An 18716-nucleotide genomic window follows, 5' to 3' on the forward strand; every position below is an offset into this window, starting at 1 on the left:
GACAAGGAGGCCAGAAGTGGCCTCCACCGTAAAGGTACTTAGAACATCGCGTCCGAAGACACCGAGGTTCTCTCCTCCCACTAGAGAGATGAAGATGATGAGGAAGAGGAGGAGACCAATTCACCCCTCAAGGGAGAGAAAAAAGGGCGGCGTCCGTGGACCTTGAAGTAGAGGCGTCCAAGAAGGGGAAGATTTCCCTTTCGGATGATTCGGATTCGGACACCAAAGTCATCCTCGAGCGGCACCTCGGGCCGAAGACCCCGGCCGAATGGTAAGTATTTGAAGATACTATACATACATCTTTAGCCATGTTATTTTGAGAAGACATAATTGCTTAGTTAGTATGCTTGAAGTATTATTATTTTTATGTCAATATGAACTTTTTTCTTGAATCTTTCGGATTTGAATATTCATACCACAATTAAGAAGAATTACATTAAAATTATGCCAAGTAGCACTCCGCATCAAAAATTCTGTTTTTATCATTACCTACTCGAGGACAAGCAGGAATTAAGCTTGGGGATGCTTGATACGTCTCCAACGTATATATAATTTTTGATTGCTCCATGCTATATTATCTACTGTTTTGGACATTATTGGGCTTTATTATCCACTTTTATATTTTTTGGGACTAACCTATTAACCGGAGGCCCAGCCCAGAATTGCTGTTTTTTTTGCCTATTTTAGAGTTTCAAAGAAAAGGAATATCAAACGGAGTCCAAACGGAATGAAACCTTCGGGAACGTGATTTTCTCACCGAACATGATCCAGGAGACTTGGACCCTATGTCAAGAAACAAAGGATGAGGCCACGAGGTAGGGGCGCGCCTCCCCCCCCCCCAGGCGCGCCCTCCACCCTCGTGGGCCCCCTGTTGCTCCACCGACGTACTCCTTCCTCCTATATATACCTGCGTACCCCCAAACGATTAGATACGGAGCCAAAACCCTAATTCCACCACCGCAACTTTCTGTATCCATGAGATCACATCTTGGGGCATGTTCCGGAACTCCACCGGAGGGGGTATCCATCACGGAGGGCTTCTACATCAACACCATAGCCCCTCCGATGAAGTGTGAGTAGTTCACCTCAGACCTACGGGTCCATAGTTATTAGCTAGATGGCTTCTTCTCTCTTTTTGGGTCTCAATACAATGTTCTCCCCCTCTCTTGTGGAGATCTATTCGATGTAATCTTCTTTTTGCGGTGTGTTTGTTGAGACCGATGAATTGTGGGTTTATGATCAAGTATATCTATGACCAATATTTGAATCTTCTCTAAATTCTTTTATGTACGATTGGTTATCTTTGCAAGTCTCTTCAAATTATCAGTTTGGTTTGGCCTACTAGATTGATCTTTCTTGCAATGGGAGAAGTGCTTAGCTCTGGGTTCAATCTTGCGGGGTCCTTTCCCAGTGACAGTAGGGGCAGCAAGGCACGTATTGTATTGTTGCCATCGAGGATAACAAGATGGGGTTTTCATCATATTGCATGAGTTTATCCCTGTACATCATGTCATCTTGCTTAAGGTGTTACTCTGTTTTCATGAACTTAATACTCTAGATGCATGCTGGATAGCGGTCGATGAGTGGAGTAATAGTAGTAGATGCAGGCAGGAGTCGGTCTACTTGTCTCGGATGTGATGCCTATATACATGATCATACCTAGATATTCTCATAACTATGCTCAATTCTGTCAATTGCTCAACAGTAATTCGTTCACCCACCGTAAAATACCTATGCTCTTGAGAGAAGCCACTAGTGAAACCTATGGCCCCCGGGTCTATCTTCATCATATTAATCTTGCAATACATAGTTATTTCCTTTGCTTTTATTTTACTTTGCATCTTTATCACAAAAATACCAAAAATATTATCTTATCATATCTATTAGATCTCACTCTCGTAAGTGACTGTGAAGGGATTGACAACCCCTTACCGCATTGGTTGCGAGGAGCTATTTGCTTTGTGCAGGTACGAGGGACTCGCGCGTAGCCTCCTACTGGATTGATACCTTGGTTCTCAAAAACTGAGGGAAATACTTACGCTACTTTGCTGCATCATCCCTTCCTCTTCGGGGAAAACCAACGCAGTGCTCAAGAGGTAGCATCGTGGAAGAGCACCGTACCCTGATGGGTACGGTGGTTGAGAGGGTTCAGTCCGCCAAAAGCGGTCTGAACGAAGCTTTCACTAGCCTGTTAACAGGTTTTGAGGTACGTGATATAACATGCTTTTAGCCGCTTTTCGTATTGGAAGAATATGCATGTATATAGATAGTAGCCCTTGAGACTCTGTTTGGGTCTTTGGAAAAAAGAGCCAGATAGAGGATCAAATAGTCCCCGGAGATAACACGTTCATCTATTTTGATAAACAGGCTTCACTATTGACGGCTTCAGCTAAGGATGCTGAAGTGTCCGAACTCCAGAGAAAACTGAAGCTGGCTGACGATGAGATTGATTGTATTAACAAGCGGTTCGATGAGGCCCAAGGTATGGCTTTTTTTGAAAAGATCCCTTTACAAGCCTAAATTTTAATGCAAACACAGAGTTTAAGCTCATGCGCTACTATGTAAATTATTGTAGGTAGCGCGGCCAAGGTCGAGGCCCTCAAGAGTGCCCTTGCCGAAGCCAAGGAGGAGGCGAGGGCGAGCAAAGTGGCCGCAGAGAAAGCGGCTGCAGATGTAGAGGCCGAAAAGGCCGCCCGCCTTTAGTATGAGGCAAGGGTGACTGAAGTAGAGCAAGCGCTCTAGGAAGCCACCAACAAGTGTGAGTCCTTGGAGGAGAGTAACAAGGCCGAAGCGGCCGAACTCACCAAGGCTCTTCAAGTTGCGAAGGAGGCGCGGTCCGAGTCCCGGGCGACTCGCGAGGAGATCAAGCAAGCCGGACAGATAGCGGCTGGTAAGCCTTTTCTTTTATAGAGTATATTAGGCGGTCTAAGATATGCTTTGCTAAATCGACTGTGGAGTGCTCTAGACGCTTTTGCGGATCTCCCGAGGAGTGCTGCCGACGCCGCCCAGTATTTCCGGGCCCAAGAAGGGAACGCGGCGGAGAAGCTCTTTTGGTTGCAGTACTTGGCGCTGGAGCGACCAGCGCTGCTGAACAATCAGATGATGTAGCTGGCAGAGCTGCATAGGATGTTTGGTTTGGCCATGAAGGACATCATAGTCCGGCTATGGCCAGCCGGACCCATTCCGAGCATCTACTTCGACTTGGTCAAGCGGCTTGGTGATGCCCTGCCCCAAGTAGAGGCCGTAAAGCGCTCAGCGTGTATAGAAGGTGCGCGGATGGCCTTTGCCCGTGTTAAGATGCACTGGGCGAAGATGAAGGTCGCTGACGTGGCGGTTGAGGGTCTGCCTAGAGGCAAGGACCGCCGCAAGCCGGAGCACTATTTCGAAGACGTCCTCGAGGGTGCCTGTTTGATAGAGGGTCAGTGCTCGAAGGATATCATGTTCGAGTAAATGTATCCGGGCTACCCGGACAATGTATTATAAACCCAGGTTGTGTAATATATTGTATGCATTTATCTTAAAGTGTTATTCCCCCTGTGCGGCCATTTATAATTCTTGAGAGTTTACCAGTTGTCGGCTTCAGCCCCCACGTAGATACTACGGGGGTGCTCGGGATGGCGCGTGACCACACTTTGACCCAACGTCTTGGTCCGTAAAGGAGGTGGTAGCACGGTCAACCAGGCAATCGAACTACACAGTTTTATCATTCTCACTTAGCCATAGGAGTTTGACAATGGGACTATAGGGTAGCCCCTGGTGCGTATGCGGCTATCAAACTTAGATGCCTTAAGCGCTTGACTGGAAAAAGCCAGCCCTTCGTGTAATACGGAAGAAATCGCTAGAGATTTAGTAAGTCATCGAATTGCTGACCAGCTCTCGCTGCATCACAACAGTCAGTTTTCAGCTTTATCTACTAAGGTGTTTGACCAGGCCAGCCGGAAACACAATCACAGTAGTTCCCCCTTTACTAGCTTAGCCGGAAAAAATGGAACGTAAGGTAGCAAGCACAGGAGCCGGGCAACCCAACTATTGATCAAAGATGTGATTCGGATCTGATGCATATAATGCAGTATTCGGGACGCCGAAGTGTACTCTAAGAGTGTTCAGACTTTCTATTGTTGAGAATATATATATGGTTTGAAATAGAGCCCCTGGCGATTTAAGTCGTACCAAGGTGTATATGCCAATTCGGACGTAAAGTGGGAAGACGTATTAAGAAATAAGCTAATACCGAACAAGGTTGGGCGAAACTGTTTCCATTTATAGTCTGATTGGTACGCCAAAACGTATTTTTACAGAAAATTCCATAAGCGTCAAGGCCATTTTACATGCCGAGAACGAGGGAAAGTTGTATGCACGTCCTAAATTTGAAAAGATGATCTTGAAGATCCTTTGGACACTCTGCCACACGTCTACGCCGCTTTTCCCCATAGTGTATGGTCCTTTGAGAGGATCAACGATCGAGTGTAGATAAGGGGCCTGGAAAAGGACCCTAAGTACCATCGAAGAGTGGTGTGGGTTGTAAAGAACCTGAAAAAGAAAAACTAGAAGAAAAAGATGGAAAAATATAAGGTCTGGATAGGGTCGAGCCGTGCCCGTGGACCGTGTTTTCCGTATTCCTCCGTCCATGCCCATGGTATCTTTAGTGCATAGTTATGTATGCGCGGTACGTATGCCGCCATCTAGCTGGGGTTATGATAGAGGCGGGATTGCTAATCTAGCTCTAGACGAGCCGGGCAGTCATTCTGTGGGGTAGACCACACTCGTTTGAGAGTGTCCGGGGGCTTGACTACCGGGGTAATATTCTGCTTGATAAGGCCAGCCTGTGCTTCAGCTATGAGAGCCGCGGTATGCTCTTAGTACGGAGGGAGCGCTCCATGTTCCCATTGACTATAATAACGCCGCGAGGTCCAGGCATTTTGAGCTTTAGGTAAGCATAATGCGGGACCGCGTTGAAGCGGGCGAAGGTGGTTCTTCCGAGCAGTGAGTGATAACCGCTGCGGAAAGGGACGACGTCGAAGATCAACTCTTAGCTTCGGAAGTTGTCCGCCAAACCAAAGACCACTTCCAGTGTTACCGAGCCCATGCAGCGGGCTTCAACGCTAGGTATTACTCCTTTAAAGGTGGTTTTGGTGGGCTTGATTCTTGATGAATCGATGCCCATTTGCAGACTGTGTCCTGATAAAGCAGGTTAAGGCTGTTGCCACCATCCATAAGGACTCGTGTGAGATGGAATCCGTCGATAATTGGGTCGAGGACCAATGCTGCTGAACCTCCATGATGGATACTGGTCGGATGATCTCTGCGATTGAAAGTGATCGGACAGGCTGACCATGGATTGAATTTTCGGGTGACTGGCACTATGGCATAGACGTCCCTTAGTGCGCGCTTGCGCTCCCTTTTGGGGATATGTGTAGCGTATATCATATTCACCATTTTTACCTCGGGGGTAATTTCTTCTATCCCCCTGTGTTCGGTGCACGAGGCTCTTCATTGTCATCCTCGCTGGGCGGCCCCTTCCCCTTATGTTCGGCGTTTACCTTGCTGGCCTGTTTAAAGACCCAACAATTCCTGTTGGTATGATTAGCAGGCCTATCATGGGTGCCATGAATTTGGCAAGGCCGATCGAGTATTCTGTCCAAACTAGATGGACCATCCTTGTTTCCTTTGAATGGCTTCTTCCGCTGACCGGGTTTGGATCCACTGAATCTGGCGTTGACACCATGTCTTCAGTATCTTCGTTATTGCTTCGACACTTGTGTTTGTTGCGTCATGGCTTGCCGTTGCCATCCCTGGCTTCGGAAGTGCCAGGGTCGCTGGTGCTATTGCTTCTGTGAGCTAGCCAGGTATCTTCTCCCGCGCAAAAGCGGGTCATAAGTGTGGTAAGGGCTGCCATGGACTTCAGTTGTTCTTGGCTGAGGTGTCGGGCGAGCCACTCGTCTCGGGAGCTGTGTTTAAAGGCCGTGAGGGCTTCGGCGTATGGATAGTCCACAATTTGGTTCTTTTTAATTAAGAACCTGGTCCATAGCTTTTGTGTTGATTCTCCAGGTTGCTGGACTATGTGACTAAGGTCGCCAGCGTTTGGAGGCTGAACATAGGTTCCTTGGAAGTTGTCTCTAAAGGTATCCTCCAAGTCTTCCCAGCTGCCAATAGAGTTTTCTGGGAGGCTGTTTAACCAGTGTTGTGTTGGTCCCTTGAGTTTTAGGGGAAGGTACTTGATGGCATGGAGGTCATCGTCGCGAGCCATGTGAATGTGGAGAAGAAAATCTTCGATCCATACAGCGGGATCCGTCGTACCATCGTATGAATCAATGTTCACGGGTTTAAACCCTTCTGGGAACTGGTGCTCCATCAACTCATCGGTGAAGCATAAGGGGTGTGCAGTGCCTCTGTATCGGGCGATGTCACGGCGCAGTTCGGATGAAGTCTGAGTGTGGTTTTCGGCCCAGGTGAGGTTGTGCCTGTTGAAGCCTGATGGTCGTCCTCTCGTGTTGGAGCATGCCCCCTTAACCCATAGATAGATCTTGTCTGACCGGCTCTATTGTCCAGGTCCTTGCATAGGTCATAGTATAGCCCGGGGTTGCTGCCTCCTTGCCTCGAGGGCAGGGTGGCACGGGCTGGTGTTTGGCGTAAGTAGCTGGTCCGTCCCATCCACGTGGTGGTCGATCAGGTTCGTCAGCAGGTTTATACTTTGGCGGTATTGGCTCAAGGGCCTCATCGTCAAATTGTGGCAGCATCTTGCGCTTCGGGTAGCTCTTGGTTGGGCGTTCGAGGCCATATTCCTCGGCTGCCGGGACTTTAGTCCATCTATCATTGAGTGTATCCTGTTTGGCTTAGAGTTGCTGTTGCTTCTTTTTTAGGCTTCTTGTGGTGGCGATTAGCCGGCGCATAAAGCGCTCTTGTTCGAGGGGTTCCTCCGGCATGGTGAAGTCTTCGTCACTGAGGCTCACATCCTCTTCAGAGATTGGTAAGTAGTTACTATCCTCTGAGTCCTCGTTCCCGACTGGATCATCGGGGTTAACTTTCCCATCCTCCCAATCATCATGTTCGGACGTTGGCTCGACAGGGGCTTCGGGGTCTTCGGCATTCTCCGGAGTGTTATCGTTTCCAGTGTCGGTATTGCTGTCCTTTTCGTGATGCGATTTTGAGCGGCGCCGCTGACGTCGATGCTTTGGAGGTGCTTCAGCAGGCTTGTCCTCAACCGGATCCTTCTTGCCATCGTTGTCGTCCTCTTTGGGTGTGTCTACCATGTACATGTCGTATGTGGAGGTGGCCATCCATCTCCAGTAAATGGAGGGTCTTGGCCTTGTTTGTCTCCGGCATCGTCGTCCATGTCGTCGATGTCTTCGGAGGTGTAATCCAGCATGTCGGTTAAGTCTTCGACAGTGGCTATGAAGTGGGTGGTGGGTGGAACATAAAATTCCCCACTCTCAGCCCCTAGTCCGGGTTGGGCGTAATTCGGAAGTGATTCCTCTGTAATGGCGAGGGATCGCATCAAGTCCAGAGCCTCGTTTCGGAGCGAGGTTTGGACAGGGAAGCGATAGTCGGCGGGGGTGGCTCGGGTGAGAGCCTCCTGGCCACGCTTGCTTGACACGGACCTCGAGAATTCGGATCCAGAGTCCGAGGGGTAGTCCGGCACTTTAGCGACAAGGGGAGCCCGGTTCGTCTTCGGTTTTGCCAATGTCGCAGTCCCCTCCAAATCTCCGGTAGCAAGTTCCATAATTGTAGGGAGTCCGGCGGGCTCTAAACTCCCGTCCTCGGGCCTGGTAATCTGCTCTGGATCGAAGGCCAGAGGCGGCGGTCCGGGTTGCGAACCCTTCGAAGATCAAGCCTCCTCGGATATCATCGACATGGTTCAGATTTCCAAAACCGATCTCATGACCAGGGCGTAGCTGTCGATCTGCTCAAGGTGGCCAGTCGAGTTGGCACGCAGCGCGAAGCCGCCAAATATGAAGATTTGGTTGGGGAGGAAAGTCTCCCCCGAGACGGCATCGTTGTGAATGATCGAATGAGCCATCGAACCTTCTGTCGACAGCACAGAGGAACTCTCAATGAAAGCACCAATGTCAGTGTCAAAACCGTCCGATCTCGGGTAGGGGGCCCGAACTGTGTGTCTGAGGATCAAAGGTAACAGGAGGCAGGGGACAGGATGTTTACCCAGGTTCGGGCCCTCTTTATGGAGGTAATACCCTAGTTCTCGCTTGATTGACTTTGATGAGTATAGGGGATACAAGAGTTGATCTAACTCGAGATCGTAATGGCTAAACCCTAGATGTCTAGCTTGTATGATTATGATTGCCTCTACGGACTAAATCCTCCGGTCTATATAGACACCGGAGGGGCCTAGGGTTGTATAGAGTTGGTTTTTAGAGAAAGAAATCTTCATATCCGAACGCCAAGTTTACCATCCACGCAAAGGAGAGTCACATCCGGACACAAGGGAAGGCCTTCTATCTTGTATCTTCTTGGCCCATCAGTCCGGCCCATATCACATAGCCCGGACGCCCAGGGACCCCCTAATCCAAGACTCCCTCCCTCCCCTCGGAGCACCCCCAGGTGCTTCTTCGGCCCACTGGATGTCTTCTGGTACAAAAACATCCACAAAAAGTTCCGCAGCATTTGGACTCTATTTGGTATTGATTTCATGCGATGTAAAAAAATGCAAAAAAACAACTAGCACTTGGCACTATGTCAATGGGTTAGTACAAAAAATTGATATAAAATGACTATAAAATGATTATAAAACATCCAAGAATGATAATATAATAGCATGGAACAATCAAAAATTATAGATACGTTGGAGATGTATCAGTTATCACTACCCCGCATGCAGGTATGAGTCAGGTGAAAGTTTCTCTAGTCAATTGAAGGTATTCTAGGTTTATTCTAGTTTAGGAAAAATAGACTCTCTCGTACTCCATGACTGAGCACAAACTAGCAAAACAGACAAGATCATATGCAATACCTTAATGAGTTATAGTGTGATGTTATGATGTGACAATTAAACGACCTCAAGCTGACTTCTGTAGGCCTGGTAAAAAGCCAGGCATCATCAGAATTACACGAACTCACGTTAAAGAAACAAGCCATGCTCTGTAACTATCAGTTTCATTTTGGTTTAGACGAAGACTTCAAAAGATATACCTCTGATGGGCTCTACTAGTAGTACCTGATCATACCTGCACTAGGTGATGTATGAAGAACTTCATCTGAATTTATGATGTGCCAACAGACAGACATAGGCAAACTTCAGCCGAAATAGGCAAAGGATAAACATCACCAAAATTTACCTATTACATTAACAATGGTCATAGAATTCACCTACCGCGCAAACAGAAGGCCTTTCAGGCTCAAATATTTTTGTCAAATATTATTTTAGGTACTTTTGAACTCATCAAGCCAGGCCTAGTGGTCAAGTATGGCAAGACGTTGTTGACCCAGTCATCATCTCAAAGAACATCATTCTGGAACGAGAAGGATCAACAACCAAGACCTTGATGAACTCGGGGGCTACTCACGGTGCCATGACTATCAGGTATAGCAACGAAGGACAGAAGAGGCACAACGGCGATTGAGCAGCTCAAACCCACAACTATACGTCCACCAACTCTTCAGAGTCCAACACCACCTTGGGGGACAAAATGAAGACTCCCCCAAATAAGTAGTTGTAGATCGACTAGGATACCTTTAAAATCGACCAGGACTCTTGTAACCCTACCTTTTGTCCACCTATATAAGGGAGGTAGGGGCCTCCTTACCGGTATCTCTACATATTTATGCACATCCGGACATGTGAAGTGATAGTCCCTATATGATTTTATAATCGACCCCTTGGTTGGTGTCAAAACCGGCAGATCTCGGGTAGGGGGCCCGAGCTGTGAGATCGGATCGACGGGTAATAAGAGACGAGGAACACGATGTTTTTACCCAAGATCGGGCCCTCTTGAGGGAGGTAAAACCCTACGTCATGCTCTTGTTTATATTGATGATGATGTATCGAGTACAGAGTTGATCTACCTCGAGATCGTAAGTTGTGGTCTAAACCCTAGGGGTATGATGATGATAAATGTCATAATGATCTATTGACTAGCTTGGCCCTGGCTTATATAATGTACCGGAGGCCTAGGATAACAAGAGTCCTAGTTGGGTACGTCGGTGGAGAGGAGTCCTTGTCTTGATCACCAAGTCTTGTGGAATCTTCCTTGTATACGTCATGGGCTGCCCGAAGTGGCACATAGTGAATCGCCATGGGGGTCATCGGCCCGACCCACCGGTTGGGGGATGACGTGGTGAGTACCCCCTAGTCCAGGACACCATCAGTAGCCCCATGAACCGGTCTTCAAGTTGGGGACGCTCCTCGATTCTGCCGAACTGTTCTTCGTCTTCGGTCGTGGGTCTTGAAAACGGGTTCAGCCTAGGTAACAAGAGTCCTAGTTGGGTACGTAGGTGGAGAGGAGTCCTTGTCTTGATCACCAAGTCTTGTGGAATCTTCCTTGTATACATCATGGGCTGCCCGAAGTGGCACATTAGTGATTCGCCATGGGGGTCATCGGCCCAACCCACTAGTTGGGAGATGACGTGGTGAGTACCCCCTAGTCCAGGACACCATTAGTAGCCCCCTGAACCGGTCTTCAAGTTGGGGACGCTACTTGATTCTTCCAAACTGTTCTTCGTATTCGGTGGTCGGTCTTGAAAACTGGTTCAACAAATCTTCCCATCTCTGATCTTGATGATCGCCGAGGTATGTCTGAAGATTTCATATGTCAGGTATTCGAGGAGCCCCTTTAAGTTCTCGGCCTTTATCAATGCCTTGTTATTTAACTCCACACCTCGGGTTCAAAGTTTCCCATGCGGCGGTGTCCTCTCACAGCCGAGCACCAACGCTGGACTGCATCCGAGGTGTCCTCTCACAGCCGAGCACCAACGACGGACTGCATCTGAGGTGTCATCTCGCAGCTTAGCACCAACGTCGGACTATATCTGAGGTGTCATAGATTACTTCGGTCTTGAAAAAGTTGAAGGGGTTCAACCGAGGTTAACGCTGGAGATGCCCTCTATGGAGCTAGCCACTTGCATCTGATCTTTATGCCGGACTTCTTCCGAGGTGGTGCACCACCTTGGCCGGGATATATAGCCAGTAGCCCTCAAGGTGTATGTCCGCTCAATGTCCGGCATGCACCTAAAAGATAGCATAAACCGTTGATCCCAGTAGCCCCTGAGACTTAGTTCGATTTGCAAAATCGACCTAAGGATCGATTCCTTGCTCGGCAACATACTTTTAGCAATGGAGACATGGTGTGCATAGTCCTCGAGACTCAGGTTGGGTGCGGCCGACCAACCTGAGGATCGTAATCTCCTCGAAAACTTTTTTGCACTTTGTAAATTGTCTGCATTGAATCATCAATGTAGTACCCCCGAGCCACTGGTCAGGTGGCAACACCAGAACAGGGGATCGATGTAACTCGTTAATGTCTTTTAAGTGAGAAGTGCGAAGCCTGGTAGCCCCCGAGCCTTAATTTTGGCAAGGGTGGCCGACTTAAGGATCGATATCTGGAGTAAATTGATTTTAATCACAATATATGTGTAATGATTCTATGTATCCAAGTACTTTACATCATTAATGCTCAGATCCGCATTGTACAAAACTTTCTTGACCGACCATCGGCTTCAACCTCCTTGGCCAGTAGCCAAAGAGTGTTTTCCAATTTTATTAAGCCTTTATAAGGCCAAAGATTTATGGAAAACAAGGCAATCCGGCCATATGGTTTTATAAACAAAGGTACGCTGAGAGATATGTTATATTACTATTTAACGTAAAAACATCTTCTGGGAAAAATAGTTCTGTTATAAGTTACTTTTCCCAGGCTATCATATGACCATGATCATGGAACCTCACCTCCGATCAATGTGGGAGGAAAATATTGAGGATTTAGTTCGGGGAAAGTTCCTGAACTCTATGGTCTTAATGAACATAAATTTTCACTTCTGTCGTTGCCGAACAATTATATTCTTAAGACAGCTAGCTTTCGGCTTCACCCGTCTGAGGTACAAACCCGGATGACCTGGTAGTAATAATCACAGAGGTGCTCCCTTTACCCTCTAGCCGAACAATAGGGAACGTAGGGGGTAAGCACAGGAGCCAGGCAACCTGGCTTGGCCAAAATCTTAAATCAAATTGATGCATATTTATGGCTTTATAATGATGATTATGGAAGGCAGCGCTCGTATATTAAATACAAACATTGATGGTACGTTGGGCTCTCCAGGAGTCCCGATGTAACCGTGCCGAGGTGCCTCAAGGAGCCCTTGGTATGGTTTATTTTTACTCCATTGCGACAGTTTATAATCTGAAAGTGGCCCATTGCCGGCTTCCACCCCTTTGTAGATGCTACGCAGGTTGTTTTCGTACTAACAAGACAACCCTTAGTCAACGTCTCAGTGCCCGGAGGCGGTTATGTTAGTGGAAATGAGGCAATCAGATATGCAGGCTTTATAACTTTCACTTAGTCATTGGAGCTTAAAGTTGGGAGGCCAGTTACCAGGCTCTTGTTAGTGTTCAACGTCAGCCGAGGTCAAGCCATTAACACTTCGACCAATTTTATGAAAGGCCCATGGGGTAACCTTAGTCGATCTATAGTTTGACACAGTCATCGGATCGCTGACCTGTTTGCTCTCATTGTGACAGTCAGTTTTTGGCTTCCTCCACTGAGATACTTTATCAGTTAAATTAGAAGTACAGTCGCAGTGGTTCTTCCTTTGCACACCTAGCCGAACAAAGTGGGACGTAGGAGGCAAGCACAGGAGCCGAGCAACCCAAGTATTGCTGAAGACACAATTCAAAACTGATGCATATAAAGCAATATCCAAGAACGTTTTGCCGAGGACTCCATGGAGTACCTTGGCTTTTGGTGGGTTCGGCTCTAGTCGCAGCCCCCCGTTGAAATTGCATATGCTTTAAAGGTATCCGGCATTGTACTGCGAGGCTTACAGTTTTGACAACGCCGAGGTGCAGCTCGACAGGAAAGGTGCTAAACTGTGGGTCAAAAAAGATTTCTCGAGCAAAACCATCGCGCAGAACACCTCGATCAAAAGGATGTCCCGCCTCCTGAAAGGAAAACATATAAGTACGTTAAAGGTGCCATAAGCTCAGGAAACCAAAAAACTTTAGTAAAAACTTTACGTCCGAACTAAATCAAGTTTCTTGGTGCCAATCCGAAATTGGTCTTTAAAATGAATTTGAGCTTTTGTCATGCTTTAACATCATACATCCGATCTCCAAACTTCAAGTTGGTCAGCCTTTAGTTTCAACCTCCTATCCCGAAGGCGGAGTGTTTCTCAGGCCAGTTTAGCGAACTAAACTCGAGCAGCTTTAGAGAGAAACCAGGCTATCCGGATATTGACCGCACACTCGCGTCGGAAACCAGAGTAGTAAAAAAGACTTTGCAACGACTAAGAAGAAAACATTTAGTATAAAACGGCTCATATAAATTTAAGAGCCCACAATTAACATGGGAAAAACAAGTGTTTTTAAGAAACTAAGTTTTTGACAAACATATTTTTTAACACAAATATAATGTGTGGTCGAGCCGAGCAAAAATTAAACATTTAAAAAATTTGAGCATGAAAGCGACTTAACTGGTTAATGTGCACGACATTGACGACGTGGGCCGAGCTTGCCGTAGGTCAAGGTCCCAACCCTCAAACCGGTCCCGAGGTGCCCGAATGAAGATCTTGGATTGACAAAGTGGCGATGTCGCACAGTTGATGTCGCGAGGCGAAGCCCCTAGTCCAGCTAACATGATGAAGTTGGTCGGCTGGCGACACAGAAGTCCTCGGAGTATGTCGATGAAGCGATGGCGAAGCCCCTGGTCTAGCCAGGGTGTTGGAGCAGGTCGGCGGAGAGATGTCGAAGCCTCCATGTCAACCGACGTGTCGAAGCAGGTCTGCGTGTTGGATGTTGGCTTGAAGAAGAGGCGGCACGGCGATGCTGGCGCGGGTCAAAATTTGTGGTCGATGCCAGCTTGATGAAGTGACCGGGCGGCGATGCCAGCATGCCAGCCCCGTGCACTCCATGGGGTGGTTATGTTGTATTGACACGTGATGCCGAACTCTTGGTCGGTTCGCTGAGGTTATGATCAAAGGTGGTTGTCGTCGGCTTGATGGAGTGACGGCGCAGTCGATGCTGGCACAGGTCGGCAACCATGGAACAACGTGGTCGGACCGGTTTGACATCGGCACAACGGTAAAAATTGCCTCGCAAAAGAATCAAAATATGTAGGCACGTGTTTGAGAACAACACACAATACCCTAGAAAGAGGAAATTCCTCCAAAAAGATGTCCAATATCTCATTCATGAAAAAAGATGAATTCGGGTCAGATTTGTTTTCGCGCAGGAAACAGATCTGAAAATAGACGCACTCCTCGAGCCGTTCCCGAAGTTTGGACAGTCGGACTGAGCTGAAAAATTGAGGGGTGATCGATATACTAATTCTGCGGCTGATAAACGGTTGGATCTTTCAAAGTATGTCCGGCCTGGACGCTGGACTCCTCGCCCTAAACTCGGCCGGATTCACTTTCAAATTTGACAGAGCTCTGGTATATTGTAGATCGCTGGAGATTCCTCCATCGGAATACGACGAAATTTTACGGGGTCATTATAGACTCAATTCCACACAATTTCATCAAGGATTCTTCAAAGCAACGCTCGAGGAAGCGGTGTTGGTGAGCACGAACCCGCTATCCAGAAAAACTGCACGGTCTGCAGATAAGCCATCGATTCTTTGCGATCACACAGTGGACTCTCAATGAAAGCACCAGTGTTGGTGTCAAAACCGGCAGATCTCGGGTAGGGGGCCCGAGCTATGAGATCGGATCGATGGGTCACATGAGACGAGGGACACGATGTTTTTACCCAGGTTCTGGCCCTCTCGAGGGAGGTAAAACCCTACGTCCTGCTCTTGTTTATATTGATGATGACGTATCGAGTACAGAGTTGATCTAACTCGAGATCATAAGTTGTGGTCTAAACCCTAGGGGTATGAAGATGGTAAATGTCATAATGATCTATTGACTAGCTTGGCCTTGGCTTATATAATGTACCGGAGGCCTAGGATAACAAGACTCCTAGTTGGATATGTCGGTGGAGAGGGATCCTTCTCTTGATCATTAAGTCTTGTGGAATCTTCCTTGTATACGTCATGGGCTGCCCGAAGTGGCACATTAGTGAATCGTCATGGGGTCCTCGGCCCGACCCACTGGTCGGGAGATGACGTGATGAATACCCCTAGTCCAGGACACCATCACCCTTGTAGAAATAAACCATAATTCTCATACGGTGCTTGAATCATCAATACGGAGAAGCAGGATGTAGTGTATTACCTCAATCTGATGGCTTGAATTGAGTTAATCGTCCTCGTGTGCACCACTCGGATCTCAATTTCAGAAAATGTTTGATTTTTCCCTCTTTAAAACATGATGAACAAATTTTTTTAATACACGATAAACAATTTTTAATATACAATGATTTTTTAATACAAAGTAGACATTTTCTTAATATATGTTGAACATGTTTTCAATACACACTAACCATTTTTCTAATACATAGTGAAAACAATTAATATACAATGAACATATTTTTGGTATAAACTTTTTTTCAAAACTAAAGCTGAACAATTCTAAAATATTTTTAACAGGGATTTTAATTCATGAATACCTTTTGAAAATGATTTTTTTAAATTCACCAATATTTTTCAAATTTATGAACATTTTAAAATTATTATTTTTATTCAAATTCGAAAAAAATCGAAACAAAAAGTTATGAATTGTTTTATTTTAAAATATTTTATTGAAATCAATTTTATTTTAATTCATGAATCCTTTTGAAAATCCCAACATTTTGAAAAAATGAAAAAGAAAGAAAATAAAAAAAGGAAAAGGAAAAAACACTCACGCCACTTTTTTTGAGCATCAGTACAGCCACAAGCGCTCATATACACGCGCACACACTCACCCCTATAAACGCACACACGCACACCCTACCCCTATAAGCACCTTCGAGAGACTGAGTCGGCATATCATCTTGAGATTTACGAAGTCACTGTAGGCGCCTCGTCATTGGCGGAAACGTCTCCTCCCATTGAAAGCACATCGCCGGAATCCTGAAATAAATCCAGAAATAATGCGAGCACAAGGATTTGAACCCTACTGGACTGGGGATACCACTGTCCACCTATAACCAACTCAACCACAGTTGATTCGCAAAAAAAAAAAAGAAAAAAAGAAAATAGGAGGTCTCGTAGTTTGTCTTAGGGAAAAGGAGGAAAAAATGAAAAAGAAAGAAAATAAAAAAAAGGAAAAGGAAAAAACACTCACGCCACTGGTCTGACGCCAAACAGGAGGTCTCGTAGTTTGCCTCAGGGAAAAGGAGGTCTCTCGTAGTGCGGTGACCCCCTCAGCTCGGCCCAACGTTCTCCTGCCACGCGCCCCTCTACCTCGTAGCGCATGGAGAATCTTCCCGAACGCTCTGCCGCCTGCGCCATGGGCGCGCACAGCCCGCCACGAGGAGCGGCACGGACACGTCGCCGCGCGGCGCCCCACGCGTGTACCCGCGCGCGCCTCCCCGGCCCCGTTCATAAAACCGAGGCCGTCGACTCCACCGCTCGGCACCTCTCTATCGCATCGCCAGTGCAGCACGCAGTCCATAGCAAGCAAGAGAAGAGAGAAGACCGGCTGTGAGGGAGAGATGGGCAGCAGGCTTGACGCGCGCACGCTCAAGGACGAGGTGGCGAGCATGGACCGGCGCCCGCTCCTCGACCTCGGCCACCCGCTGCTCAACCGCGTCGCCGACAGCTTCATCCGCGCCGCCGGAGTACGTGCCTTTTTTTCTCCAACCACCGTACACGCGTGCTCTGCTCCATCGTTTTTCTCCTGCTCGTCTCGTGTTTAACCGATCTGACTGCTCCGGGCTGGTATGATGGCAGGTCGGAGCGGCGAGGGCTGTGTCGCGGGAGGCATACTTCGTCGCCGTCGAAGGGATGGGAGGAGACTCGACGGGGCTGGACAGCACCGCCAAGAGGAGCCATTTCTCGAGCGCCAGAGGTAATACCTCTTTTCTCCTGGACAGTACCTCTTTTCTCTCTGTTTCCGTTAAGCCTGAGCTGATGAACTCGACTCTCCACAGGGGATGACGGCCAGAAGTCGCTCGATGCAGTGGTAAGCTGCAAGGCTTGCTTTTCAAGGCTCAAATTATCTGTTTCGATAGCTGGTTCTTCTCCCTCTGACCACTAGCTCGCACCTTGATTTGCAGGTTAAATCGGCAAGCAAGGAGGCCATCCAGTGGGGTTAGTATTCATTTTGGCACCAAGCCACCAACTAACTATTTTAGCTCGGAACATATTCTTTTATAGCACACCTTATAATATGTATCGTTCTTCCGGTAGGATTGGCAGCCGGAGTCTACTCTGGGATAACGTACGGCCTGAGAGAGGCCAGAGGACACCATGACTGGGTTGGTTTCTCGATCTCCAAATTATTTTTCTACCTGCTGTTTCAGATCAGCTTTAGAATTAACTGGCTGCTTAACTAACTTGTGCTTGTTAACCTGATGGTGCTGCTGCAGAAGAACAGCGCGATAGCAGGGGCGATCGCCGGAGCGGCAGTCGCCCTGACCGGGGACAACGGGCACTCCGACCACGTCGTTCATTTCGCCATCACCGGAGCCGCACTGTCGAGCGCGGCGACCATGCTCTCCGGCATATTCTAAGCAGCGGAACGTGGGGCGAGGGCTAAGAAATTTGGAGCAACACTTGAAACGTAGTACTGTATTTCCCTTAATTTCTCCATGTACCTTTGACAGTTTGTGCGCTCTGTCCCATCTGCTAGCTAGTCCTGCCACCAAGCAAGTCCGAATTTCGTTAGAATTTCTCATGTAATGTTTGTTCCCTTTGCTCTATGTGTTCTATTTATGGCACTATGCTCACGAGTTTGAGACCTCGAATCCTCTATGACCGTATGGATGTCTAGATGAGGATAGAGTTGCTGGAGTAGTGTTCTGCCGTGAGATGCAATGTTGTGTCTGAGAAGCCTGCATGAGCAAGGGCACGCTATGTTGCGGAGCAGAGTTTATGCAATTTTTGTTTCCGGAGGTTAAACGTGAACAGGTGGTGCCTCTTCTGGCCCAAAAACCCACACTATGTTGCGTAGCAGAGTTTATGCAATTTTTGTTTCCGGAGGTTAAGCGTGAACATAGTGTGGAGTTTATGCAATTTTTGTTTCAGGCCCAAAATTCATCTTCAACCGATAATGTAGAACTAACTTGCACTTCTCCAAGACCAAAAAACCAATCTTCAACAGATAATGTAAAACCCATCTTCAACAGATAATGTAAATGCGTAACCCATCTTCAACAGATAATGTAAAACATACATGCACCCAATGTAAAACCCATCTTGATCATGCACCCAATGTAAAATCCATCTTCAACAGATAATGTAGATGTGTAACCCATCTTCAACAGATAATGTAAAACATACATGCACCCAACAGATAATGATGTAGATGTAAATTTGAGGATGTATAACATAAACACTTGGAGATGCAAAATTATATCAACAGATAATGTAGATGCATCCAACAGATAATGTAGATGCAAATTTGAGGATGTATAACACAAACACCATCTTTAAAAGATAACAAACACCATCTTCAACAGATAATGC

The 18716-nt window shown here is 47.2% G+C and overlaps 1 protein-coding gene across 1 annotated transcript; it reads left to right on the top strand.

The window, feature by feature from the left end:
* The first annotated feature begins 16643 nt into the window (after window positions 1-16643).
* LOC123106491 (outer envelope pore protein 16-2, chloroplastic) lies at window positions 16644-18000 on the top strand. The gene is made up of 6 exons (XM_044528641.1): window positions 16644-16867; window positions 16980-17097; window positions 17180-17211; window positions 17306-17339; window positions 17439-17506; window positions 17618-18000. The coding sequence occupies exons 1-6, from the start codon at window positions 16742-16744 to the stop codon at window positions 17759-17761; spliced, it is 522 nt and encodes a 173-aa protein (XP_044384576.1). The 5' UTR covers window positions 16644-16741; the 3' UTR covers window positions 17762-18000.
* The last annotated feature ends 716 nt before the right edge of the window (window positions 18001-18716 follow it).

Source organism: Triticum aestivum, chromosome 5A (genome assembly GCF_018294505.1).
Source record: "Triticum aestivum cultivar Chinese Spring chromosome 5A, IWGSC CS RefSeq v2.1, whole genome shotgun sequence".
Classification (NCBI taxonomy): Eukaryota; Viridiplantae; Streptophyta; class Magnoliopsida; order Poales; family Poaceae; genus Triticum; species Triticum aestivum.